At 40.3% G+C, this 27,137-nt stretch overlaps 12 protein-coding genes, 1 non-coding gene and 2 further genes across 13 annotated transcripts; 3 read left to right on the top strand and 12 right to left on the bottom strand.

Moving 5' to 3' along the window:
• Positions 1-155: 155 nt before the first annotated feature.
• SNU56 (Snu56p) lies at positions 156-1,523 on the bottom strand (the record flags this gene model as incomplete). The annotated part of the gene is made up of 1 exon (XM_003646664.1): positions 156-1,523. The coding sequence occupies one exon, from the start codon at positions 1,521-1,523 to the stop codon at positions 156-158; it is 1,368 nt and encodes a 455-aa protein (XP_003646712.1).
• A 409-nt stretch (positions 1,524-1,932) lies between these two features.
• NHP2 (snoRNA-binding protein NHP2) lies at positions 1,933-2,397 on the bottom strand (the record flags this gene model as incomplete). Its single annotated transcript, XM_003646663.1, has 1 exon — positions 1,933-2,397. One exon carries the CDS (start codon positions 2,395-2,397, stop codon positions 1,933-1,935), a length of 465 nt encoding a protein of 154 aa, XP_003646711.1.
• Positions 2,398-2,937: 540 nt separating this feature from the next.
• Ecym_5113 lies at positions 2,938-3,010 on the bottom strand. The gene has a single exon. It is a non-coding gene; the product is annotated as a tRNA-Val (tRNA).
• Positions 3,011-3,182: 172 nt separating this feature from the next.
• On the top strand, positions 3,183-6,149 carry RAD2 (ssDNA endodeoxyribonuclease RAD2; the record flags this gene model as incomplete). The annotated part of the gene is made up of 1 exon (XM_003646662.1): positions 3,183-6,149. The coding sequence occupies one exon, from the start codon at positions 3,183-3,185 to the stop codon at positions 6,147-6,149; it is 2,967 nt and encodes a 988-aa protein (XP_003646710.1).
• Positions 6,150-6,340: 191 nt separating this feature from the next.
• Positions 6,341-7,183, top strand: PFS1 (Pfs1p; the record flags this gene model as incomplete). Its single annotated transcript, XM_003646661.1, has 1 exon — positions 6,341-7,183. One exon carries the CDS (start codon positions 6,341-6,343, stop codon positions 7,181-7,183), a length of 843 nt encoding a protein of 280 aa, XP_003646709.1.
• A 329-nt stretch (positions 7,184-7,512) lies between these two features.
• Positions 7,513-8,586, top strand: MTM1 (Mtm1p; the record flags this gene model as incomplete). Its single annotated transcript, XM_003646660.1, has 1 exon — positions 7,513-8,586. The coding sequence occupies one exon, from the start codon at positions 7,513-7,515 to the stop codon at positions 8,584-8,586; it is 1,074 nt and encodes a 357-aa protein (XP_003646708.1).
• Positions 8,587-8,828: 242 nt separating this feature from the next.
• Positions 8,829-10,816, bottom strand: Ecym_5109 (the record flags this gene model as incomplete).
• A 431-nt stretch (positions 10,817-11,247) lies between these two features.
• Positions 11,248-12,681, bottom strand: Ecym_5108 (uncharacterized protein; the record flags this gene model as incomplete). The annotated part of the gene is made up of 1 exon (XM_003646659.1): positions 11,248-12,681. The coding sequence occupies one exon, from the start codon at positions 12,679-12,681 to the stop codon at positions 11,248-11,250; it is 1,434 nt and encodes a 477-aa protein (XP_003646707.1).
• A 1,078-nt stretch (positions 12,682-13,759) lies between these two features.
• On the bottom strand, positions 13,760-15,811 carry RGD3 (Rgd3p; the record flags this gene model as incomplete). Its single annotated transcript, XM_003646658.1, has 1 exon — positions 13,760-15,811. One exon carries the CDS (start codon positions 15,809-15,811, stop codon positions 13,760-13,762), a length of 2,052 nt encoding a protein of 683 aa, XP_003646706.1.
• Positions 15,812-16,075: 264 nt separating this feature from the next.
• Positions 16,076-16,732, bottom strand: SVP26 (Svp26p; the record flags this gene model as incomplete). The annotated part of the gene is made up of 1 exon (XM_003646657.1): positions 16,076-16,732. The coding sequence occupies one exon, from the start codon at positions 16,730-16,732 to the stop codon at positions 16,076-16,078; it is 657 nt and encodes a 218-aa protein (XP_003646705.1).
• An 889-nt stretch (positions 16,733-17,621) lies between these two features.
• Positions 17,622-19,618, bottom strand: Ecym_5105 (the record flags this gene model as incomplete).
• Positions 19,619-19,981: 363 nt separating this feature from the next.
• On the bottom strand, positions 19,982-21,241 carry FMO1 (N,N-dimethylaniline monooxygenase; the record flags this gene model as incomplete). The annotated part of the gene is made up of 1 exon (XM_003646656.1): positions 19,982-21,241. The coding sequence occupies one exon, from the start codon at positions 21,239-21,241 to the stop codon at positions 19,982-19,984; it is 1,260 nt and encodes a 419-aa protein (XP_003646704.1).
• Positions 21,242-21,453: 212 nt separating this feature from the next.
• On the bottom strand, positions 21,454-21,930 carry CTR2 (low-affinity Cu transporter; the record flags this gene model as incomplete). The annotated part of the gene is made up of 1 exon (XM_003646655.1): positions 21,454-21,930. The coding sequence occupies one exon, from the start codon at positions 21,928-21,930 to the stop codon at positions 21,454-21,456; it is 477 nt and encodes a 158-aa protein (XP_003646703.1).
• Positions 21,931-22,377: 447 nt separating this feature from the next.
• ENO2 (phosphopyruvate hydratase ENO2) lies at positions 22,378-23,691 on the bottom strand (the record flags this gene model as incomplete). Its single annotated transcript, XM_003646654.1, has 1 exon — positions 22,378-23,691. The coding sequence occupies one exon, from the start codon at positions 23,689-23,691 to the stop codon at positions 22,378-22,380; it is 1,314 nt and encodes a 437-aa protein (XP_003646702.1).
• A 500-nt stretch (positions 23,692-24,191) lies between these two features.
• Positions 24,192-26,753, bottom strand: SPC97 (gamma-tubulin-complex subunit SPC97; the record flags this gene model as incomplete). Its single annotated transcript, XM_003646653.1, has 1 exon — positions 24,192-26,753. The coding sequence occupies one exon, from the start codon at positions 26,751-26,753 to the stop codon at positions 24,192-24,194; it is 2,562 nt and encodes an 853-aa protein (XP_003646701.1).
• Positions 26,754-27,137: the final 384 nt, after the last annotated feature.

Below are 27,137 nucleotides of genomic sequence, written 5' to 3'. Positions count from 1 at the left end.
TGTCACCAGCAACCAGTTTCAGTAATGTCTCGACGACATGTATAACAATAGTTCCGTGTGGGATGACTATTAAAAAGCCCGACGTAGACGCTAAGCTTATAATATAAGGAATATATAGGGTTTAGAGTGGTGATCTACGGTTATACTGTGATGTATCAAGCATGTATACTGGGCTTAGGGTATGAAGAAATATTCTCTAGAAAGTTTTGCAATAATCGTAATGCTCGCTTGCAATTTTCACCCACACCGCCGATGCTGATAACTCTTACGGCACTTGGAGGTGGCACAATAGAGGCATATTCCTCGGTGTTTAAGTTTTCAAACCATGCAGTGGATTCGTGTACTGTCTGAATATTTAGGATTACAATGTTACAGTTTGATTCATTTCGTAGTTCAGCAAGTTTCTGGTATAATGAATCTATGCAAGTTCTGGGGTATTTCACATAAGCTCTAGTTATTTGGTAGGCTGATTTAGACGATACGACGTCAATAGTGGCTTTTATTGTGGCCATACAGTAGGATTTGATATCTTCTGAGGAGGCATAGTGGTGGGTAGTTCTTTTATCTTGCGAGGACATGGCATTTGGGGTAGGCGTATGTCGTTTTGAAGTCCCTTGGTATCTGGAAGTGGTGTGTTTCTGCTGCATCAAATTTGAATATTTAGACGATTTCACTGTATCCTTTTGAGTCTTGGTCTCATCCGTGGGCTTAATATCTTTGACTGATACCTTATTGTTGTATTCCTGCAGTTTAATCGCGTAATCTTCCATATTCTTTTTACTTCTTTCTATTGCTGGGATATTTACCTTAGCAACCAGGTCCATGTCAATCAAATTGACATAGATGGGGAGTTCTTCAATTACACTGCGGAGCACATTATTTTGGTTAGAAAGGGCGGCAATGAATCTCTTGTGAACAGGCGTCTTGCTTGGATGAAACTTCCAATTAGAGATTTGATGCACAATCCCCCCCATTAAATCTTTGAGGTCTGCAGATTGAAATTCAATTTGTTTGAAGCCAGGAACACCTGATACATGGGCCAAATGGTTATGGAAAGTTGTTTTCTTGTTGAAGACTGGTATCTGCAATATTTGGCAGGACTTAAACACATAAACTGAACACCGAACATAGAACGGCTTTGTGATACTACAACTATCACTGTCGTTTGATTTGTTCCAAAACTTGTTCAAATTAATCATGAAGAATGGCAACAAAACACAACAATCTGTAATATGGAAATTCTTCAATTCAACGCACTCTGAGTGGAATGTATACTTACTATCATCTATCACATCCTTAATACCCTTTAAAATTGACTGAAGATAATCTCTCTCATTTGACGTTAACTTAATAAAAAGATGACTATGTTTTATAGTATTTTCGATGTCCATTTCCCGTTCACTTAATCTAGGAAGACACTTCCAAATTTTTTGGCGAACACTTGATGCAGAATCATTATATCTGTGTTTCTTTGTTGGTGCTTGCGATATCTCTAATACTTTACTTCTCTTTCTTGATTGCATTGGTTTGTTGGAGTTGTATTATGTTATCATACTCAACTTTAAATTCAAAGCTTTTTTTCATATACCGTAATTAGTTGAACTGAAGGGTGCCTAATTTCACGGTAAAGAAAGCTCTACTACCACTTCATCGCCTCTAACTTAATAATACAAAGAATGATAGTCCTGAAATAAGCAAATTTCATTTATGCACGATGCATCTAGATAGTACTTTAAATAATTTACAGAATCGAAGTAGTCCACTGCCGCCTGGGGGGCAGCGTTTGCATCTTGGATAGATATTGAGATATTATCAAACACAAAATATGTTATGATGGATATTTTATAAAGAAAGACACCCTGGAGAAAACATCTACTTCACAACATGCCTTTTTTAGTGCTCATTAAGTGGGAATTACAGCGCGCACCCAGGTTACAAGGAGTTGATTTCCTTAACGACCTCGTCAAAAGATTCCTTGTACTCCGCTTCTTTACCCTTGGCTTCCTTCTTCTTGTTGGAACCTGGAACAATGAACACAACCGAAGTAGGCCTCTTTGTAGCACCAGCAGTGCCTAGGTCTTGTTTTGAGGGAACAAATATATATGGAACAGATTGGTCTTCACACAGCACTGGTAAATGAGAAATAACGTCAGCAGGCGAAATATCACCTGCAATGACAACTAAACCCTTCTCGCCCTTCCTTAACGCTTTAACAACCTCCTTGACACCCCTCTTGACATTCTTTGCCTTCGAAGCCTTTTTAACTGTCTTCAAAACTTTTTTGTTTAATTTCTTAGACGCTAATGGCTTAGCGAATGCTAACACAGCGGGCAGCCTTGCGTCATAGTTATCCTCAGAAGTACTTGACTTTTCTTTAGAAGACTTTTCTTTAGCCATTATAAATAGTGCTGGATCTGGAAGGAATTAATTGAACAATTCTTGTAAACAAGTCTGAGTGTTAATACCATTATACCATAATACGCAAGCTCATCGTACATTAAAAAAATTTTTCAACATTGATGCACTTCCTTGAAAAAAGAAATGTGACACCAGATGAGCTGCGAACCTGCAAAGTTCAAAGACCGCATTCTTTTACAGTTCACAACCTGTTTATAGCATTAGAAGCTATCTTCATCGATCAGATAACGTGCCTGCCTTTCTAGTTGCTTCTTGCCAAATTTTAGTGGAGTTTAGCTTTCTGGTGTCTATAGGATTGCACCGTTTGGTTGACATTTAGACATTTTAAAGTTGTGTGATATCATTTTTAATTGGAGAAATTAAGACAAGAACAGTTAGACACGGCTCATTCAATGCTATACAGCTTGTTAATAAGCGCCCTACAGTTAATTTACAATATATTACAAAATGGGACTATCACATGATTTATATTTCCTAATTTATATTCTAAATATGCAAACCTTGGCGTTGGAAAATTTGGTTTCAATAGTGTAGTGGCTATCACGTTGCCTTCACACGGCAAAGGTCCCGAGTTCGAACCTCGGTTGAAACAATTTCGGTAAATTTTTTGGTCCGAGGCTTGTATGATGACTTAGAGTTCCATCTGTTGAGCAATACTAGTAGTAACTTACACAAATAATTTCAAGATATTGAACAACCATTGAATTGCATGAAGCAAAGTTTGCTTGATCTGGTTTTGATAACGGTAAGGTACAACATATGTTATGGGTGTTCACTCATTATGGGACATAGTTGGTCCAACAACAAAACCAGTTAGGTTAGAGTCACTATCTAATAAAAGGATGGCAGTCGACGCATCCATCTGGATTTACCAATTTTTAAAGGCAACACCAGATAACGGCAGTCACAAGTTAAAGAATGCTCATATTTTGGGGTTCTTTAGGCGTATATGCAAAGTGCTTTACTTTGGGATGAAACCTGTATTTGTTTTTGATGGGGGTGCTCCACCGTTAAAGAGAGAAACCATCCGCCAGAGGCGGGAAGCCAGACAAGGTAAACGGGCAGATGCAGCTGTTACAGCTCAAAAGTTACTGGCCTTACAGATATATAAGCAACAAGATGAGAAAACTACTGGTAGCCCAAAGAAGAATCATGTGGGGGGTGTTTTGTTCCGTCCTGCCGATGAGTATGAGTTGCCCCAGATTCCAGGCTTTGTTTATGACGAGAAAGATACACGTATATCAGCCGCTGAGGACATTAAGACCGTAATGGATCATAGTGATGAGTTAGACGGGATCGATTTAACATCTATTAATCCTGCATCTAAGGAATTTGATGAGCTTCCGAAGTCTACTCAATATTTAGTCCTTTCTGTGCTCAGATTGCGTTCCCGTCTAAGAATGGGATACACGAAAGAACAATTAGAAGAGCTCTTCCCCAACAGCATGGATTTTTCAAAGTTTCAGATTGACATGGTCAAGAAGAGAAACTTCTTTACCCAGAAGCTGATGAACATAACAGGTATAAATGATGGAGGCAGCTTGGAAACTAATGAGGTTATCAGCAGAATATCAGGACAAAGAGATACAGAATACAAGCTTATCAAAACTGAAACTGGTTGGGCTATGAGCTTAGGGCCCCAGGATGGTTCAGAGGTAAGTAAGGCCATTATTATTGATGATCAAAATGTTACGCCTTCCCGCAGGGGTATTGCTAAGGAACAACAGGATGATAACAATGAAAGCGAAGAAAGTATCGAATGGGAAGACATTAATGTAAATATAGGAAAGAAAAAAGAACAGTTGGACTATTCAATGAAAGCATCGATATTACCTCCACTTTTGCAAGAAAATAGTGCAGTTGGTAGCCAGTCTTTCTTGGACAAAAGAGGTAACCTGACTACACCTTCAAAACAATCAAAAAGGAATCCTGTGCGCTATACTGAAAGTAGTGACGAAGATTCAGATGAAGAATACATAAAACAGATTGAAGAAATGGAAGCGATTGAAGCTATGCAGAGATCTCAAGCTCTAAGAAATACGAACCTACAACGAAAATCGATATCAGAAATTGGCGACAAAAATATTCAGGAACGTGATATTTCTAATGACACTCATTACCAAGAAATTCAAATTGCAGCAGGAAAAACATCAAACACAACTAAATTTCAATCTGAGTCTAAGATAATCGACAAATTGTATCATGTTAATGAGGAGAACGAAGCTTCACATCAACAGCCGCCCGCATCTAAAATATCGCAACAAGTTGTTGGTAATCTAACAAGTGGATCAAAAAAAGAGAGGGATGAACTTTCTGAGATTTCAGGCTTACATTTGGATGGCAATTCTTTTCTCTTTGACGTTGATGAGCCAGAATTACCGTCACGAAAAGAAGGTTCAAAGAACACAAAAAAAACAGTGGAGACACCACTATGGTTCCAATCGCACAATGATCCTAGCTCAAACAATCATTACTTGAAAGATTCTTTTGTAAAAGACAAGGTGGCAAATCCTAGTGCTATAACCGAAGATGAAAAATTCCGTTTATATACGGGGCATCGGGCTCGAGAATTAATTGAAGAAGTTACCAATCCTGTGGATTTAGAAATAGAGGAGGTTGACGTATCAGAGCCAGAAATCCTAAAAGAACTACCTGTAGCAGATACCGATCAGAGAAAAGGTGATGTTGATGATCCCAACAAGTCAATGGATCAAACTTTATTACCCAAAACAGGTACAAATATTCATGAGCCATTTTTAGATTACTACTTTTCAGAAGAAGAAGAAGAAGAATTAGCTAAACAATTGGTAAGTGAGCAAGAAGGTTATAATAACTTCAAAAAGACGCTAAATCCAGATATAGTATCAAATGCTTTTATTGAAGACGAGCTATACAAACAATACCAAAAGGATATGAGTGCTGCAGATGAAGTAACTGTTGAAATGGTTACCCAAATACAGGAACTTTTGACCAGGTTTGGCATCCCGTATGTTACAGCTCCCATGGAAGCGGAAGCACAATGCGCAGAGTTATTGAAATTGAAATTGGTTGATGGTATCATTACGGATGATAGTGATATATTCCTCTTTGGTGGTTCAAACGTGTATAAAAACATGTTCTATGAGAAGGCTTTTGTAGAATATTATTCTAGTGATTCTATTTCATTGAATTTGGGCTTGAATAGGGACATGCTTATCTCACTTGCAGAGTTATTAGGAAGTGATTACACTACAGGAGTCAAAGGTGTGGGACCTGTATCTGGAATGGAAATATTGGCTGAATTTAGAGATTTAGAAACGTTCCGCAATTGGTACAATGACGGCCAATTTGATAAGAAGAATCTAGAAAACGAATCAACCTTTAGAAAGAACCTCCGTAGAAAGCTGATGAAGAACGATGTCATTTTGGGTGATAATTTCCCAAACCCTTTCGTTCGAAATGCATATATGAACCCTGAAGTGGATCATGACACCACAAACTTTGTATGGGGGATCCCAGACCTGGATCAACTGCGAAGTTATCTTCATTCGAACCTGGGCTGGCCAAGTGAAAAGTCTGATGAAGTTTTGGGTCCATTAATTAGAGAACTCAACAAAAGAAAGACCACAGGGGCCCAAACCACTTTGGGAGAGTTCTTCCCTACAAAGCTGGTTGAAAATGAGAAAAATTTGAAATTGGGTAAAAGGATCAAACATGCTGCAGGCCTATTAAAGAAGCAGCGAATCAGGTAACTTGTTCGCTCCGCGCGCCTTTAATGCTTTTATAATCAACTGCAATGTGAGCGACGCTGACGCTGACGCTGCATATTATACAGACAGCAACGTCACTTTAGGAAAACGATATATGGAGACGTATATATATATATGTAAGCATATATATATTGTGTACACAAACTGTCGTCTGTCATAAATATAAAAGGGGTATGTCAACCTCTTTTGCAACTGACATCCGTAACATGATACAAAAAATAAAATATCATAGCAGCTTCTTCTACCAAATGCATCAATATAGGAAGACCAAACCTTTAGTCCCAAATATAGACGTAATGAATTTTGACCATGATAGAAGATCGTCTATGATAGTTGGTGGTGGAAGAAAGAAATATGATACTACAAGAAAGGATAATGCGTTTGGTAAGAAAAGAGTTCCTGAGTCTATCACAGAAACCCCACTACAACAACTAAGTAACGTGGATGAACCCTCGTCTAGCTTCATCATGCATCCTATCCAGAATAATAAGGAACAGCTTTTAGATAATCCCACTGTTTTCCATGGCAGCCCGCAGTTTTTCCCAGATCTGAACTATTTATCACCATGGCACAGTTACTTCAACGGTGTCGGAACACCAATACCAATTAACAGTTCCATGATTGGGAACCCAAACTTATCCAACGTGCCCATGACCAAGACCTATGACCCCTTCGATGTGCCACAGTCCAGTTTCCCTGCTTACTTTAACCCCAGAGCCGCTCTGAACATGCCACATAGAGAAAAAGTAAACCAGTGGATAGAAAACGTCCCAATCCACATAGTCAACGAGGAATACCTGACACACGACTGCTACAGTATCGATGAATATATGAATTGGGAAGAAGACGAATTCGATATGTCCTTGTTCCAGAGAGGAGAAAAGACTCAAATTAATATGGCTACTGTAGATGAGTTGTTGCAATTTCAACTGAAAAGGATTACATCTATGGTTTTAAGACTCTATGAAGAAAGCCCAGAAGTCCCATTAGACAACTCTGATGCAACATCATACTGAGTACCAGAAAATAATTAATTTAAACATACGCTTAGAATTTTTATAGTATTATTATTATATAATATAGTATTTAGTAGGTTTAACAACTTCATGCGGTATGGGGTGCAACTTGGAGGTCTGGTTGTGACAAAACGGGTTTTCAGCTCCGGTGATCGCTAGTCCCTGAAGACAAATTTAAGTTAACAACTTACACGAAGACCGGTAATATAAGTAGGTAAAGGACAGGAAGTAAGCTCAAGACGGTTGTAGTTAGAGACTGAGCAAGGTAGTAGCAGTATAGATATCATTGGCTTTGGAGAACTTTTTTTCGTTAGATTGTGTCTTTGATAATGTCAAGTGATAGTTATGTGAGGTTGAAGGAGAAGATGATCAGTGCATCAGCCGGTTCATTGGCTACATCGTTATTTCTCACGCCTATGGATGTGGTAAGGGTGCGATTGCAACAGCAGGAAATGCTTCCTGAGTGTTCGTGTGTTGGTGTTGAAGGTAGTAAAGTAAATTTATCGTCCGAGTCTGTGAATGTGGGCAAGTTATTTTGGCAAGATGCATGTTTCCAGGACATACAATGTAAAAATACAAGTTTAAGGTTTAATAATACATGGGAAGCATTGCTGAAGATATCGAAAGTGGAAGGGCTGAAAACGCTTTGGACGGGGATTTCTCTTACGTTGCTCATGGCTATTCCTGCTAATGTGGTTTACTACTCTGGGTATGAGACACTAAGGGACAATTCGCCTCTCAGCCAAAGTTTTCCTAACTTAAACCCGTTAGTTTGTGGTGCTATAAGTAGGATTGTAGCAGCTACTTCTGTTGCACCATTAGAACTAGCTAGGACAAGGTTGCAAAGCATCCCACGAACGTCGAAGGATGTCAGTACCTTGAAGGTGGTGAAAGACCTTGTCAAGGAGTTTAAAAAAGAGGTGTCCGTATTAGGTTTGCGGGCTTTATTCAGAGGGTTGGAATTAACTCTATGGAGAGATGTTCCCTTCAGTGCTATCTATTGGGGATCGTATGAATTTTACAAGAGCTCTAATTTTCAAAAGCATATGATGATGAATTCAGAGTCTACGTGGGATTATTTCCTCACTAGTCTTTTAGGTGGCGCTATCAGTGGCGCTATTGCTGCTTTGGTAACTCATCCGTTTGATTTAGGTAAAACCAGAATGCAAATAGCCATTGTAAACTCCAGCAGTCGTAATGCGAACACATCTTCATACAATAAACCTTCCAGCGGTTTTTCTTCGCCTCAACACAGTATGTTTGGTTTCCTAAACCACATTAGAAAGACAGAAGGGGTTAAGGCGCTGTACACTGGGCTTTTGCCCAGAATGATGAAAATTGCACCAAGTTGTGCAATCATGATATCCACTTATGAAGTGTCAAAGAAATTTTTTAGTTCTTGAAGTTTTGCTTCTTTTTACTTGTATATACCAAAGCTTTGATTTCGAAAATGACATATGATAGATCATAATTCCTTTACTCTTATATGACACTTTATTAGAGCAAAGATTGGAATTAATATACTGTTACAAATTGTAATGAACTACATTTGTGTTAATGAAAACTACTGTATTTTTCTGTGCGTGTATTTGTATGTTGTGCATGTGTTTGTACGTTTGTGTGCGTGCGTACATGTATGTTAGATTTACTTAACCACATCCTTCTTGGAAGAAATCCACTTATTTGTGTTTAATTCTTCCTCAGCTTCCTTAAAGCGCAGATCCAATGAAACGGCACCTTCTGATCCAAACTTTGTGATTACTTCCTGGTAGGACTTGCCTGTAGCTGGTGGTTTCAATTGCTGGCTAGATGGCCTGATTTGTTGGCTAGATGGCCTTAGAGTTCTATATAAGCTACTTTGACCAACTAACGATGGCTTGGGCGATTCTTCTGATAGCTCCTCCTTTGTCGTTGTTAAAGGCTGGTTGATTTGCCTCGTATATTTTGAATTAATCCCTCTTAAAGTTCTCCCACTACCTCTATTGGATTCTGTCCCACGGTTTAACGTATTAATAGCTTCCCGATACTCATAATTTCTAATAGATTCTGGGTTTCTCTCCAAAAAGTATTTGTTGGTCGCAATTCCATTTATATCTTTCACTTGGAATCTGAGACCAATCATCCTCATCAAGACCATTTCCAAACTTTAATTTAGGCTCCTTTTCCTTTCAAGACTGGTTCAAATTCTTCTTTCAATATTGCCTCAGCGGAAAATTTGATATAATGTTTTTTAGGAACACCACTTAATAATGAATCATCACCATTATACATGTTGCCAATAAGTTCAGCTAATTTATTAGGATTATTTTTGTCTTCAAAACTCAATTTAGCCCATTTCTTATCGGCTCTTGTCTTTCTTAGTTCATCCAAGTATTCATCGACATATTCCTCTCCAAGAGAACCTGCCAAATACTCCATAGAATCAGAAAAGAATTGCTTGCATGCTTCTTTCATTTCTGTACAATTTTCATAGAATGTTACACAAGATAATGTGAATAACTCCCTCATAGTTTTAGCCAAGGCTTGTTGATAAAGAATGGTAATTTCTGCTAAAGAATTTTGTTTTGTGTTGACTAGTTCTTTCCAATATGAGGTCTCTTCGTGGTATTCTCCCTTTTTGGTTCTTGCATTCTCATATTTCTTAATATCACTGTTTAACTCTTTCTTCGTCATCAACATTTGATCTTCTCTCAACTTAATAAAGTTTAATCCAAACGCCAAGTCTCTGAACTTTTGTGCTGAATTTCTTTCCATTAGCATATCTAATTTTAAAACCCTTTGTAGCTCTTCTACAAGTCTTAAGCCTTCTTCACTCTCTACGACATCATTCGACCAGATATTGAACTCCTGAGTTAATTTGCCATAAAGCTTATTAACAGCAAACTTCTTTTCTGCAATTTCATTTAACCTATCTTGAATTTTCTTCAATCCAACTTTCCGATGACCTAAAATCTTGCTTGTTATCAATTCTAACGCTGCTCCAGAATTCTGTTCACCCTCTAATGACCCCATTCCAACATGGTAATAATATTTTGAGGTGGGATCATTTTCCTTTGCATTCATTAAGCCAGATACAGCTTTAACTGGACGAGTTACTGCTACTGGAAGACGTTTTGATGGTGAAACATCAGGAACGGACAAAAAAGTGTCAGCGCTGCTGGCCTGCGAGGGAGGGGTAGTAATAATTCGAGGAGAAGGGTCAAATGGCTTTTCCTTGATTATTCTCCATAGCTGCTCCTGCTTCTTCAAATGAGTATGCATCTCAATGGGAAGCTGATCTCCCATAGACATCGAAAACGGCCTACCAAGATGTCCATTAGCGTATGGCTGATGTTTGAAAAATATGTGCTTCACGCGGCCTAAAATAGATTTAGAATCAGCAGTTCTGGATGGAGGATATGGTGGTAATGTAGGTAATGGCGGTGGTAGTGGCGGTAATTGATGCTGCTGATGCTGCTGATGCTCCTGCTGATGCTCCTGCTGATGCTGCTGCTGATGCTGCTGATGCTCCTGCTGATGCTGATGCTCCTGTTGCATTGCTGGCCGGTGCACTGTAGGCCCCATAATGGTGGGGTCTCGTGAATATATTTTGTCTTGTTCTTCCAAGTACAGCAAAGAGTCCTCTTCAATCATTTTTCCATACTAACTTAGAGAGCTTAAATTAGATATTAAATATTTGCAATTTATGACTATTTGGAATTGATTAAATGATTGATATATATATCTTTCTATTTTTTTATGTTTCTGTATATACTTTATCACCGTTTTTCAGACGCCGGAAAGAGGTTTTGTGTCGCTGACGCAGAGCGACGTTATAGGACAGAAAAGGCTAAAATCAAGAGATGGTTAACAACTTAATACTGCAATGACATAGAGGGTAAGGTAATTAACCTTAAAAGGGACCTTTATAGGCTTAAATTAGGACATGGAAACAATATGTAAATGTTTATTTTTTAAAAAAAGGGACGAGTTAGACACGGATGTCATATGTATACCATGCCATACCACCCTAATACTTAAAAATTGTCTACTATATAAGTAATTTATTGTAAACTGGTAGTTGCTTAAGCATCATAGGTAGAGGCGGAAACATTACCACCCTTTCCGGTCCAGTTGACGTGAATATCTTTGCCGGCTGGCAAGTTATCAGAAGCAGCTTCTGGTAAAACTCTGAAAGTGTGTGCACCAAAGTAGTCACGTTGAGCTTGAAGCAAGTTGGCTGGCAATCTTTCGGATCTGTAACTGTCATAGAAGGCCAACGCGGTGGAAAATGCCGGAGTTGGAATACCGTAAGTAGCGGCCAATCCAATCGACTTTCTCCAGCCTGTTTGGGCTTTAGCTACAGCACTAGAGAAGAAGTTGTTAAACAACAAGTTTTCTAATTCAGGGTTTTCTCTGTATGCCTTGGTTATCTCCCCCAAAAACACGGATCTGATGATACAACCCCCTCTCCACATCAAGGCGATAGCAGGGTTATTCAACTTCCAGCCATACGTCTTCCCAGCTTCTCTCATCAACATGAAGCCTTGAGCATACGATATAATCTTGGAGGCGTACAAAGCCTGCTCTAGATCATCAATGAATTGTTCTTTGTCTACAACAGCATCCTTTGGAACTTCTGGACCTGGCAACAGCTGAGAAGCTCTGATTCTTTCGTCCTTCAAGGAAGACAAACAACGAGCAAAAACCGCTTCACCAATCAAGGTGACCGGCATGCCTAAATCCAAAGCGTTAATGGCTGTCCACTTGCCAGTCCCCTTTTGACCAGCAGAATCTAAAATCTTCTCGACCAAGGAAGTACCATCAACATCTTCATATAACAAAATATCTCTGGTAATTTCAATCAAAAAGGAGTCCAAGATGCCGTTATTCCACTTGGAAAACACTTGGCCAATCTCTTTGTTGTTGAACCCACCAACACGTTTCATGAGGTCGTAAGCCTCACAAATCAACTGCATATCACCATATTCAATACCATTGTGCACCATCTTAACATAGTGTCCAGCACCGGCAGGACCAACCCAGTCACAACATGGCTCACCATCAGACTTTGCTGCAATAGACTGGAAAATTTCCTTTATGTGTGGCCAAGCCTCCTCAGCACCACCTGGCATCAAGGAAGGACCGTAACGAGCACCCTCTTCACCACCAGACACACCAGAACCGACAAAATGAATACCCTTCTGCTTCAACTCCTCATAACGTCTGTTGGAGTCTGGGAAGTGTGAATTACCACCATCAATAATGATGTCACCCTGTTCCATAAATGGCAATAACTGCTCAATAAAACTATCCACAGCAGCTCCTGCCTTGACCAACAAAATAACTCTTCTTGGTCTCTTTAAATTGGCACATAGCTCCTGTACAGAATGAGCACCAATAATGGATTTGCCTTTGGCTTCATTTGCCAAAAACTGATCCACCTTAGAAACGGTCCTATTGTACGCAACTACAGTAAAACCATGATCAGCAGCGTTCAAAATCAAGTTCTGGCCCATCACGGCCAAACCAATCAACCCAATATCACCACTAAAGCAAATAAAATCTGTTAGTAATCTATGTTATTATCCCATCCACATATCACCCACCACACCCATGGGCAAATGAGTGTTGCTACGGACGAATATAGGTCACGTGAGTTCAACGGCTTCCTTCCCACAGCGATATCCTCCCATGAAAGCTTTCCTCTTCACACATACCGACCATGCGCTACCTCACCTCCGTCTTTCAAAAATGAAACTAATGCATTAAGCCTGTTCCCCATTTCGGCTCAAACTTTGTTCCTCGCTCGCTTTCCATAAACTGTAACATTTCTCCATTCTCGTCTGCTCAAAGCCTCGCACTTTTTATACAATTTAGCTTTCCGCATCTTTAAAGCCTCACAACACTAAACCCATAGCCCCGGAATACCCTCCAATAAAATACCAACACTCATCTGAACCACTATTACATAACCTTAAGTAACACATACGTTGCTTGAGACATCGTCTTATTATAATAGATAGCTTGATCTGAAGTTTTTCCTTTGCGTCAGTCAAAAAAGAGAGGTAACGCTACAACTAGATATGCTCAACAGATAATTGATTCTTTGAAGTACTTAAAAACACTTCACCAAACAGACAATTAATCTTGATCAAAAACTTTGTTAATAACCTTTAAAACATCTAAAACTAATTGCCACCGGGAAAATTTACTTTTCTTATATTTATAAAGCAATCTCAAGAAATATTGTTGGGTTTGTGAAAAACTCATTTCGACAATTGTATGCTGACACCCTGATGCGGATTTCATAAGCAAGCGTCGATGGAATTAATAAGCAGCTGATGCGAATTAGTCAGGGCGCGAGAGATATATACAAGCTTGAAAGCTGATATAGCAGATGCAATGTGGTTGAAGGGGAAGGCTATTTGATTGATGGGATATGGATATGTATCAGTATGGAGATTTTGTTGCAATTGATTCATAGGGCAACTGTGGGGGTTTAGGCCAATGCGATGATGCGTATTTCGGTGGTATATATATATATATACATATATATATGGATACATATATAGGATAATATGCATTTGTATCAGATTAGTTAGGGTTAGTATGGGGGAGTATAGTAAGGCCGGTGAGTCTTTTGGCGCGGGTTGGAGAGGGTTCGCAGCTGCTGGTTTTGAATGGTCTTGGGACAAATTCATGCACATCGGTTGTAACAGTCAGAAGGTGTGTTCGTGGACGGCCAGATCTAGGACTTGAAGTTGCGGTAACTGCACCAGCACATTTAGCGGGAAATTCTGGATCCAGGAAACAATTGTGTAGGATCTCATTGAAAATAGAGCAATGCAAAGGCTCACGAACGCGGGACCTTATAAAATGGTGGGAGATGGGGAATTCCTGCACGTTAGGGAATCTGGATGTTGGATTTGTGTCAAAGAGAGCGTCAAGATTGTCTTTCCCTAACCAGCGGAAATGTGAAGCGATGGCTGCAAGCGACAGAAGGTGGACAGCGGGGCTATTGTTCAACCAGTCATGATCGTTGTTTCTAAGGTTGTGGTAACGGATTACAGGGATAATGCTATCTGGCAGTTCTAATAGCCAGGCCCTCAGCAATTGAATGATGTTAGCGCAATCGGCCCATTTACTACCAAATTTGTTCATGACGATATCGTGGTCGCAATTGTGTAAATACTCATTGAGACAGTCCTTTTTCATATTGCAAATATTCACTAGGTCCAAAGGAGCTGCCCATTCTTTAGCAACTGTGTCGGGATCGAACTGACGTGCCATCGTCAACAGTTTTTCTAAAATAATCGGCTTATCTTCGGTGCAAAGAGACATTTCATTTAACGGTGTCCCAAATATCCAAGGTTGTGAAGCCAATACACCTTGCATGTTGTACATTTCGAATCGAAGGCCAGGAGGTGTATAAAATCCTATTGTTCCGTGATTATTAGTGTATGATTCGTACCAGAGATTTTCAAAATCTTCCTCGCATAACTTTCCTTGGATGTCCCAATTTTTGTTAAACATTTCTATCATGTTGAAATCGACCTCCTTGATCGTCTTAAACTTGTTCTTACTTAATTTAGCATATTGTTTCATAAAATGGGAAAGATCTAATTCTAACTTGAGTCTGTGACTCTCAAGTATCAACCACTGCTTTACAAATTGGTCATTCAGCTGCGAAAGTTCTAGTGCGGTGTAGCTATTATCTTCGTTGTTAATTGAGCTGCTCGAGCTTACACGTTTCCAAATACCTTGTAAAAGTTTCCCTGCCGGTGGTGCCATATCCATGACCCAACAGTAGTAACCTTGACTAGCGAATTTGCTTCCAGGGCGGTGTAAAACGTCGTTATACGACCTCAGTACCCCAAGGTCCATTAGGTTCTGCCCAATCTGCTCTAGGTTATATAAAGAGCTGTCCATTTTGGGATGCTGACGCTTCAGCGTTTCAAATAGAGCCTCGCTGCTAAAATACTCATTTGGCAAAGCTGGAATCGCCCATTTTCTTTTGCTGACAGGTACCTCTTTCTTTAATTCTATCAAAAACTCATACCACTCCCTTTCGCTCTCAAAGTTCAGCAATTTTCGAATGCTCGGTGGGAGTGATCTTTCACTATCAGTGGCCTCCGATAAAGAAGCGGCATCATCATTGGCATTACTATCTAATATAGAGAGCGCTTTGTTCTTTATTTGAGAATGCAAATATCGAATATTATCAATCTGCTTTCTAAACTTCGTGTGATCTGCCTTTAGAGAGTCTTCCACATCCGACTGGAACTCTTTATAGCTAAACAGGAGATTTTTGATCGGATCTTCCACCTCTGACAACGTAGAACCTCTTAGTTTGTCAGTAAGCCTCTCCAAAAGATACAAGTGGTTTCTATACACCATTGAAGCCAGATCTGTACCCTTTTCGCTACTTTTATTTCGCAAACTACCATCATTCGACGTTGACAAAGATAGCGTCAGCGTGTTGAGCTGCTTGATAGCATACAACCAATTCTCATTATGTCTATCATACAGATCCGCAAATCGTGATAGTTCAGCTATATCACTTTGTATAACACGTAACAGACAGTCAATACCAGTAATATAGTCCTCTGACCAAAAAGTATTCGTTAATTCGACCTTAGCCTCCATATCTCAATTCTGTTAAAGTCTTGATTATATTGATACTTCAATGTTTTGCCGTATTTCCTCTTTTCTGTTAGCTAGATGCCAAAAACAGTTGCCGTGGCAAAGAAGCAACGGTACAACAAATACAATGCCAACGCATAAAACGCTCCTAATGCAACGATATATATATCAGTAAAAATAGTACCTAAGTATACAAAATAAGTTCCAAAATCTGGATCAAATATATATGACCACAGTGTAAAATCTACACATAAAAAACGTTTTTCACTACAACACCAAACCATCTTGTTGACGCAGCCCTCGTATCCCCAGAAGCCTTGCAACACTCTGGAAATACTCCCTCACAGCATCAATCGCAACTTTGAGTAAACTGCTGGCCCTCCTGCCCACAGCACTATCGTCGTCCTTTTTGCCCATTGTCATAGGAAGCATATTATCACCTGCGGATAAAGATACAAACAACGCAAATGGAATAAACCAGATACAAATCCCAAAAAATGAAGTAACTTCAACGAAAGTAGCACGCCTCTTGGGAACATAATTCGGATCCACCCTGGACTGCAGTGAAATGTCAGTATTATTAAAATACCTGAGCCAGAAATAATGATTCATAAATACAAGCACACAACTGCATACAAAGGTCGGGCTCGTTAACGATACAAATGGAAACCTCCTCAAATTCTGATAGTATACCACATAAGATCCAATCGAAAAACAAGTCAACATAAACGGAAATCCATCGAAGATCCAAAGCAATATATATACCCCTACCAGTGAATATATTGCACGACTTAACAATCTCCTTGTAGGTTCGGAGTATTCCTCAACTAACTCGCTTAAATAATATAGTCCTGATGCAATCGATAAAGTTATAAACACAAATCCTGATATTGCGCCCAGAACAGCGAGAATCTGAAGGAACATGCTCAAAAGGTAGCCGCCTTCTTCTGCCTTGGCCTTGGACTTCTCGTCCTACCTAAAAATTAGTATTCACGTATCAACTAAGTGTGTTTGTATGGACTAACTAACTAACCCAGAAAAAACTTGTCAAACTACGCGAAATTTCTATTGCAGAGCCAAAAAGGAACCTTTTTCAACAAAAAGTGGTGTAAGCAGGACAAGGATACAGAGCTGCGTTACCAGGGTTAACGTCACCTTCAGTGCTAGCTGTGCAGATACAGCAACGTCCGGTCTGAAGAGAACTTTGTTTTTCCCTCTCCACTGGTTTGCTGGATTTACGTTGATGGTAGTTGCCATGTGATGATGGGCTGTCAGTATCCTCTTAGCATTTGTAAAATATCTGCATTATAGATCGGTATTTTCAGTCACGTGATAGAGTGTATGTAAGATATATTACGGGAGACTGACATATGCTGCTGTTGGCAGCAGTAATACTAGAGGCTAAGAATGATCTAATTGATGGCAAGGCTGGATTAAGGTTGGCACTGGTTTTCTGTTGGGAAACAGAGGAGGATCGGTCAGAAAACACAAGATCGCTCGACACCGGCTGGGGCGCCGTCACAAGACGACACAAGTAGTAAGATGATGAGGAGGAGAATGCAAGGGAAGAGAAATGGATCTGTAAAAATGTCATGTGATGGGCTGAACAGGCAGAAGTAGTTAATAGACTATAAAGTCTCTAATACATAGCGGTATTATACAGAAAAATGAAAGCTGGTGGGGAGTTTCGAACTCTTGTGTGTTTGATGTGACGTATGCAGTTTTCTCTTAGCTAAAAGTTGACAATGAACGTGGAGGAATATAGTTGCCGAATATGCATGTATGTGCAGAAATGAGCGTGTGATAACCTATTTCATATGCTTAGCTCTACCCAAGATATATCAACATTGTTTTCATCGAGGATATCTTGATATTCGTTGCTGGCGCCAAACAATTCTCGAGTTAATTTATCCATGTTGGCAACTTGGCCACTGGTTAGGCTGATATCAAGAACTGCGTTGCTAATTGTTTGAAATACATCAGCGCATTCTTTGGCAAAAATCCATTTTTCGCCAAAATGTTGTAGAATTTCGACACACTGCTGGATCTCGATTTTCGATTCAATAAAATCTATGTACCATTGACAAAGGCAGTAGAGAATAGTGTTGCAAACCGCCAGTGTACGGAAGAGGGTTATCCAATTCAAGGGTAGCATTTTTTTTTGTACAAGCAATACGTGTGTTTCAGTGCCTGGAGGCAAACAGAACCCAAAAGAGACAAGGATTCCATTGGAGGTTTGGGAATCAAAGCAGAGGGTCGATAAAGCATAGCTTGCAACTGTGAGTATCTCATTGACAGCCAAGTTTCGGATGTGTGAAAGGAGATATTATGGTGTTCGGCACCATTGATTTGCCGTATTCTGTTTTTCTCCTTTTCATATAACTCGTCAATCTCCTTCCGAAGATCATTAATGATAGTCTGTTTCTCTGTAATGGATAATTTTTTCTTGCCTGCACTGACACTGTGAACCTGCTTATAAACCTTTCCTGCCACCATACGCAACCTGAGCATCATTTTGGTTACCTCTATGTCTTCCCGTTCCTCTTCGTACATTGCTCTAGGGAATGGGACATTGATATCATCGTCTTCAATCGCTGAAGTTCTCCCCAAGGATGTTTGAACCAGTCTTTCAAATGCATAGTAGGACCAAAATGCTCTGTAACGCATCTCTACATCAATCAAGGACATATTTTTCAGTTTTTTGGTGGTCAAAACTCTATTAAGTCCAAGTCCAATGGTTAGTCTCATCAGTAATCCACTAATTGTCCATGATGAAATACCTCGTGGTTCAAAAAATGAATAAATTCCTAAAAGTAACAGACACTTTGCTGTCTCCTCATTTTGTAAGTGCATTACATTGCAAAACTTCCTCATGGCCAAGTATGAAAAGTGCTCACTTAAATTTTCTTCCTCTTCTTTCTCTAAAAGGCCTGCTCTTTGCAATGTGGTCCAGCCAATGGCCATAATCATGTACAACTGAAATATAAATGTATCTTCGTATTTGCTTTCCATAGCTTTGAACTCCCTAATCAAAGAAACATCATTTAGAAATTCCAGCTTGTTAATAACAGGGTAGGATCTATGGTTGTGTTTGAAGTACGCAGCAATATATCTGTCGCACAACGATCTATCTATTGGCTTACACGTTCCATCCTCTTTTATCATAGGAGAATGCCTGCCCCCCTTAAAAATTGCAGAAATAGCTTCTATTTGAATATTAGATGCCTTGACAGGGATGGAATCTGGGCGATGAGATTCGTGTTCTAACTTCCCTTGTTTAAATACCTCTTTCTGCGTCAGACTGTATGCAACATTTTGGACCGGCGAATGTGTACTTCCAATAGAAGTCAAAGTGTTAAGGAATGAAGATGCCATGAATGCTGACGCAGATTCTGATGCAGGACCCGAACAATTATGAATATTCGAAGATACATCACCCTGACCATTATTCCGGAGATTTCCGTCGCTAGAAGATCTCGATAACGGTGCGCCCTGGTGCATTGAATCTGAAAGAGAACAGCACACACTAGACACAGCTAAAGAATCTGAAGTATCCCACTTTGCTCCCTTCTTCGTCCTTTTAACAGGAACAAATTCCCCACGCCTCCTGGCTTCATCTAGTTCCCTCTTAGTCCTTCGTGGCGCTCGACCAGGATAGTCACACTCTTCTCCCGCCCTCTGACATGAATAGCAGCTCGGCACTTCTTTCGAACATTTCTTCTTGAGCCTTCGGCAACGAGAGCAGGAATAAGATTCATGCTGTTGACTGCTATCACTTTTAACTTTCTTTGAATCTACTACCTCATTCATCATTGTCTAACTCTGGACACCACCAACCGAAATGAATCATATAATGTATGCACTCCAAATTCCACAGAACGAAGCTGTACACTAATGCCACCTAGTGCTCAACGTAGCTGAGATACTTTATAGAATAGTGAAGCTGTTGCTGGTTTTGTGACAATAATACGGACGCTTCTTATATTAGTTTTAAGTTATTTAATATGATTAGAGCTTACTTTTCAACTTCCCCCAATAGGGCGCATTGGATTTGACTACTTACGGTTCTCCAACAAAGGTCATGTGATATCCATAATTGAAGTTAGAAATATATAAAAAGGTCAATAGGTCTACTTTTCTTCATTCACTAAGAGTATCTGCATCAGTTTCGACTCAAAGAGTGTAGGATATGCCTATTTTTCTTAGATTTATTGCCCTGTGTAAGAGTTCCACGGTCCTTAACTTCTTGAGCTCTGCCGTCACACCACGCATTTTGATCATATTCTTATCCCAACGTACCGGTTCGAACTTATCGCGAGAGCTATGGTGAGTGTCTAAAATTTCATTGAGCCGTTTACAATAATCCATATCTGCACAGCTCTTAAAATCGATATCAACGGACTGACAGTTGTTACCATATGACATTTCTTCACGGGTAATCTTGCCATTATACACCTGACAAATTAGGCATCCATGCATCTCTGCCACAGGGAATGTTACTACACCCTTAACTAGTAATGGAAACGATAAAGTTGGGTCCCTGGTGAAAACGAGATTTTCCCACAAGTTGTGAATTTTGTCAGCGCCGTTAAGACCATCGTTAGGAAACAAGATATCTCTATAGCTTTTCAAAAATGGGATGTCATAACGATACCCGGTAGCCCAAATAATTTGGTCAACGTTATGGACAATATCACCAGTGTCAAATGTGATGGTACTAGTTTCTGGATTGATTTCTGTTATGACACCCACAGCCTCTATAACTGATTCTGATGGCCACTCGGTGCTGGAAACATTCCTGACACTGTGGTATACTTTGTAAGCAACAGTAGAAAGCTGATTCGCGATATCTTGACCACTAACCCCATTTCCAACAACCACTATAGTCTTGCCTCTGGCATATGCACTATTAGTAAACCATTTAGAATGAACACTTGCTTCCGGACTCTTTGCTCTCCATTTATCGAGCCCAGGAATATTCTGCGGGGTATAACCTTTCACGTAATGCCCATTCGCTATAACAACAAAATCAAATGTGTAAACTTGCCCATTTTCGACACGCAACTCCCACTTTTGTGGTTCCTTCACCTTTTCTAAGGAAGTCACCTTGTTATTGAGAAACACCTTGGCCTTCCCTTTGATAAACTCCAGAAAGTAAAGCCGAAGGTACTCCCAGACACGTTGTCTCGAAGGAAACGTAGGATCATATTCAGGGAATGGAAACCCATTGAACGCCATAATCTGTTTCATAAGATTAGTCTCAAGGTGGTCATACATGCTTGAATCTCTTAAACCATTTCCATAATACCAAAGACCACCTATCTGATCTGCTTGTTCAAAGATAGTTACCTCAAAAGGAGTATTGTTGAGCAACGCTCTAGCAGTACCCAATCCAGCTGGCCCAGCTCCTATAATAGCAACATTTTTCGGCATTTTTTATATTCCAAGTTCAATAGAGTAACCTTTATGTTGTTACTGACAGACCTTTCAAGACGGAGGTCGAGATTTTATTGAAAAGTTCAAAATTGTACACAGTTGTAGATAGGTATGCCAACTACCGCCTGTGTCTTCATCCAACTACCATATAACACAAAATCCGTCAAGCTTAAAAAGGTAAATATATCCACATATTTATTATATAAATGTTAGTGACACACTAGAGAGGGATTCAATAATCTATCTTCGACAAAAGAACCCCAATGGAAATTCCCGACTACGGCGCCCAAAATAACACTGATGATGAAGAATCCATTATAAGACATAATTATCAACATCACTAAAAAGGAAAGTCCAATTTGAATGCCGTAAAATATAGAACGTTTCCACCGCAACGATTTGGAATCCATGTTATTGTGGTCCCGTTTCTTAGTCATCAAATGGACGTAATATCTGAAATACTCATACGTGTAAGAGAACACTGCTATCATAACGCAGCTAAAGAGTAAACCAGATTTAGTCTGTATAACCCACCAAGGAAATAGAACGCAGCTATTTTCGTAGTTCCAACTAAATGCCGTATTCATGGTACATTTTGGCATCATGTGTTCATGGCCATTACGGTCATACCCCTTATTACTTCCCATATTCTCTCGCTGGTATAAATTGTTCGTTTCATATAACATCACAAAAAGAATTTCGATCTTATTAAGCTTTGGAAAATTGTTGACTATTTGGGGTACGTTTCTGCTTTAGAATAACCACCCATTTCAGTTACTCTGAGTAGTGTTCACTTATCAACAAACTTAATATCGATGTTAAAAAAATTGAAGTTAAAAGCCTACAAGGGATTCGTTCCCATCACAACGTATAGACAAAAAGGAACTTAACCCCGACACTTCTTATTACTTCATTACAAAAGATTTAGTCAAGATCTATCATATTTAAAGTTGGTTCTATTTTAATCAAATAATATGCTTCATAGTGCGATACGTATTAACATTTCAGCTGAAAATTTTTGCAACGTATCTTCGCACACAAATGAAATAACTTGAATTCGTTTCGATACATAAGAGGATTGATTACACAGTTAAAAAGGGTTCAGTGCATAGCACGAGATGTTAATAATCGGCTTACAACTTGTTAGCGTTGTGGAACTTCTTACCAGCATAGACAGCCTTGGAACCTAATTCCTCTTCAATTCTCAACAACTGGTTCAACTTGGCCAATCTTTCAGATCTAGCTGGAGCACCAGTCTTGATTTGACCAGTTCTCAAACCAACAACCAAGTCGGCAATGAAGGTGTCTTCGGTCTCACCGGATCTGTGGGAGACCATAACGCCCCAGGTAGCGTCGAAGGAGTCCTTGGCAGCTTGGATGGATTCAGACAAAGAACCAATCTGGTTGACCTTCAACAACAAGGCGTCGGCGGCCTTCTTTTCGATAGCAGATGCAATTCTGACTGGGTTGGTGACAGTCAAATCATCAGCAACGATTTGGACACCAGCGTTCTTGTAGAAGTGGGACCAAGCTTCCCAGTCATCTTCAGCGAATGGGTCTTCGATGGAGACAATTGGGTACTTTTCGACCAACTTGTGGTATAGGTCGGCCAATTGTTCACCAGACAACCACTTGGATGGGTCAGACTCTGGGTTCTTGAAGTCCAAGTCGTACTTACCGTCCTTGAAGAATTCAGAAGAAGCACAGTCCAAAGCAATGTCAATCTTTCCTTCGTACCCAGCAGCTTTGATAGAATCGACAATCAAGTCCAAAGCTTCTTCAGCAGTCTGAATGTTAGGAGCAACACCACCTTCGTCACCAACATTACCGGCAGAAGAACCGTATCTCTTCTTAGTCAAAGACTTCAAGTTGTGGTAGACTTCGGAACCCATTCTCAAAGCCTCAGAGAAGGATTCGGCACCAGTTGGAGCAATCATAAACTCTTGCAAAGCCAAAGCACCACCAGCATGAGAACCACCGTTCAACACATTTAGGAATGGAACTGGCAAGACAAATGGCTCAGTGTTGGAACCAGCCAAGTCCGCCAAGTGTTGGTACAATGGAACTTGCTTCTCGGCAGCAGCAGCTTTGGCAATAGCCATAGAAACACCCAAGATAGCGTTGGCACCCAACTTGTTCTTGTTTGAGGTACCGTCCAAAGACAACATCAAGTCATCAACAGCCTTTTGGTCCTTCACATCGACATTAGCTGAGATTAAAGCTGGAGCAATAACCTCATTGACGTTAGAAACGGCCTTGTTAACACCCTTTCCTAGCCACTTAGACTTGTCACCATCTCTCAATTCCAAAGCTTCGTGGATACCAGTAGAAGCACCGGATGGAACAATCGATCTGAACAATCCATTTTCAGTGGTCAATTCAACTTCAACAGTTGGGTTACCACGAGAGTCGTAAACGGATCTAGCATGTACCTTGGAAATAGCCATTTTGTGAGTTATAATCGATAGATATGTATTTTTTGAGTATCTAGGTGTAATCCCTGCTACTTTATAATCAGGAGCAAGTAAAAAACCTGAAAAAACTTAGTTCTTGTTCCGCCCAACGAGGTGGAAAATTTCTTTGCTCCTATTTATACACTGTTCTTACTGCTTGACCCTATTTTTTCGTCCATCAATATCATGTCTATATCCTCGTGCTCTCTATCTTCAGAAATTTTTTCCACTGTCTGCTGATCATTAAGTTTCTTGTCCCCTTTGCTGTTTTGAAAGCGTGTGTCGTCGTGTCTCTGGTGTTGAAGGCGACTTTCAGGGTACGTGCGTCAGGCCCCCCACGATCATCACTGTGTAGTTGGAACACGAGACGAAACGTAGCAAACAAGAAGCTGTGCCTAAGAATAAAAGTCAGATAGGAAGCCGCGATGTCAAGCTTCCATTGTTCTTGTGTGGAATGGGAGGCTTCAGGCTGGAACTCAACTCTGCGAGATAGTTCAATAAACGAAAGCAGACAAACGCTCTACCAACAACAATACCCGGGGGGCAGTCTGACCTCTCTGACTATGATGTTTAATTCCTTCGATGAGCGCTCGAATATGATCTCGAAGAGCGTTGGAAACCTTTTTCAGGTAGCGGTCCCAGTCGGACAGTAGGTTGTACGGTACCGGTGTGTCCGGAGATGCGTCGTCTGTACCTGTGTACGCGGCGGACGATGCAGAAAGCGCAGGTGTATTGGCGAGGGCTGGGCGAAGAGCAGAGAGGAACTTACAGTAGCGGTGGACAATTTCTAATATCTGCATTAGCAGGCGATGGAGGTCGGTGTCAGTTAGGAGATTTGCGGCCATGACATTTGCAAGGTAGTCATGTACTGCGAGCTGTAGTCGAGAGAAAGAAACCGAAGGGCCGTTGAGAACGTCAGATAACTGACGCCAATCGGGTGTGATGACATCGTGCGCGGCATATTCGGAAAGTACTTTAACGAGTTGTGCGAGTCTGTTATGGATAGATCTACAACGCTTTAGACAGTTTTTCATTGAAGGAACACGAATTCGCGCTGGCCAAACCTTATTAGTTTCGAACCACGTATCTTCTAGTAGACGGTTATAATAGTGAAGAATTAATAGATGCCGTTGAATTATCTGGTATTCAACGACAAAAGGTTTAGAGACGAGTGCATTTAATGGAAATGGGACAACTATTTCGAACTGTAGATAATGGATGCTATGAAGCTTGTTTTTGCGGGTTACATCCGTTGTATCCATGGCATCTGGTGTAGCAGCTGATGCAGAACCATGATCCAGTTCTCGCAGCAACATGTCCTTTAAGCTGTTAAAGTTGCGCGCCTCTAACAAGGAGTTCCGGTTACTTCGCGCGGCGCTGTTGCGGCGTGTCATATTACTAGCATCAGCTTGGGTACTTGCACCAGTACCGTCGATCACACCACCAGTTCCAGTACTATTGCTGTCGCCGTGGTCGTGTGCGTTAGTATGACCATTTTGATTATTCGGTACCTCATCCTCGGCTTCTTCAAATTGTGTGATCACATCCGCCAAACTCATATTGTCCAATCTAAGGTTCATTAATTGTAACACAAGATCATCTTTTCCTGAAGATGTGTAACGTTGATATTGTTGCCACACTCTTTGTAATTTAAGTTGAATAGTTTCCGATTTACTACGAGTTAACTCAACCATGGACTTGACAAAAAACTTGTTTTTGAATTCGCCACAACTATAGAGCATGAAATGACGGTGCAACTGGGACATAAATCTCGGAAGCTGGTAGCCGTCTTGAAGCAATTCCCAGCACATTTGATTCGCCCGTTGATACCATTTATCAACATATACAAGCAATTGGGTACCTTCAGGAAGCTCCTTTGCAATCTCGTTCTGAGGAGGGTCAAGCTCGGGTTTTAGAGTTGCTAAACCGCAACTACGCTTGAACAAGTTCAATAGTTTACCTGTCATAAGCACTTTATATTGTAATTGGCGATCATGAAATTGTTCAGTGAGTCCATCCTTGCGTATTACGTATTGTGTATCCCATAGTCGTTCACTATTCAATGAGTTCAAGGTAACATTGACGTTTGAGGAAGTGTCACTAATAAGGAACTCATTGTACGGATCTTTTAATTCCCCTCTGATTAACCAAGCATTTAACATTTCACAGTAAGGTTCGGATATATCTTTCCAAACACGGCGCAAGAACTGTAGGTTCAGTTGGTCCCCCCAGTTTTGCTTTAACTTATCAAGAATTATCTGTAACACTATTCCCCCCTTGGCTACTGGGGAAACCCTCGTATCGGTTATCAGAAGCCCATTTGCACTGATATCGTTAAACGCACCAGCGTCACCGCCCATCTTTAAATCTTGCATGAAGTTTTCAAAGTCAGCTTCTACAAGGTCTATTTTATCTCTCCTTCCCATCTCCTTGATCACACTGGCAACCAGTTCATACAACACCCTAGCCCTGTAAACAATTTCTTCATTCAAAGTCTGCTCCATTATCCGGATGCCAAACCGGCAATCCTCTTGAAACCAACGCTCAAGCTTCCCTACTACGAATGGCAAGTACTCATCCTGTAAAAACCTTCTCACAACAAAGCACAATCGGTGGATTATAGAACCATACCGCGTCTGTTCAAAACGAGCCATAAACTCATTCAAAAGCACATATAACCTTCCTACTTTACTAATCCTCTTGGCAACACTCTTCAAAGATGGATCCATGTTTTTGGCAATTTTGTAATCCGGACCTACAATGTCGTATGCCATCGTCCCACCACTTCTCGAAGAAGGATCATAACTATTATTATACCGAATATACACTCCTTCAAGCCCCAATAATACATTTAGTAGATCTCGAATCACAAGAGACTCCTGCACTGATTGATCTTTGATTTGGTCCAGCGGATACGACTTGATCTTAAGTTGTGTATGCGTTATAGGCTGATAGTTAGATAGCCTCGTGAAAAAGCTATGGCTCCCACTACTCTCACCAACGCCTTTTGGCGGCAGCACTAAGTAAACCACATCTTGAACTTTTTTCACTTCCATATTGAACTCAATTACAACGTCTTGTAGAATACCTATCTAGATAGCTAACTTTGATGTACCCATTATCATCCTATTGGGTTCTCGTCTCCGTTTTGTGAAATCTTTTGTTAACGCGTTGGAGCTGCCCCAATATGTAAACAGAGCCGTAAAGCCTGCTGCCATAAGATATAGTGGCCCCATAGAGCGCTCTAAAACTATGAGTCTCCCCATAGCAGCCTTTTAACTTGTTGTTCGTTTGATCTCGTCCTTAGTTTATGGCTCAACAGGATCTGTTATAGGTCACGTGCATACACCAGTACACCGCGTATCTCTGGATCATAGCTAATCTGAAAAAGGCATAAAGTGCCAGTTTTGAGCTCCACTGGGTGGCAAACTGGATAACGA

Source organism: Eremothecium cymbalariae, chromosome 5 (assembly GCF_000235365.1).
Source record: "Eremothecium cymbalariae DBVPG#7215 chromosome 5, complete sequence".
NCBI lineage: Eukaryota > Fungi > Ascomycota > Saccharomycetes > Saccharomycetales > Saccharomycetaceae > Eremothecium > Eremothecium cymbalariae.
The sequence above is the reverse complement of the archived record's forward strand: the minus strand, read 5'-3'. Positions and strand labels throughout refer to the sequence as shown.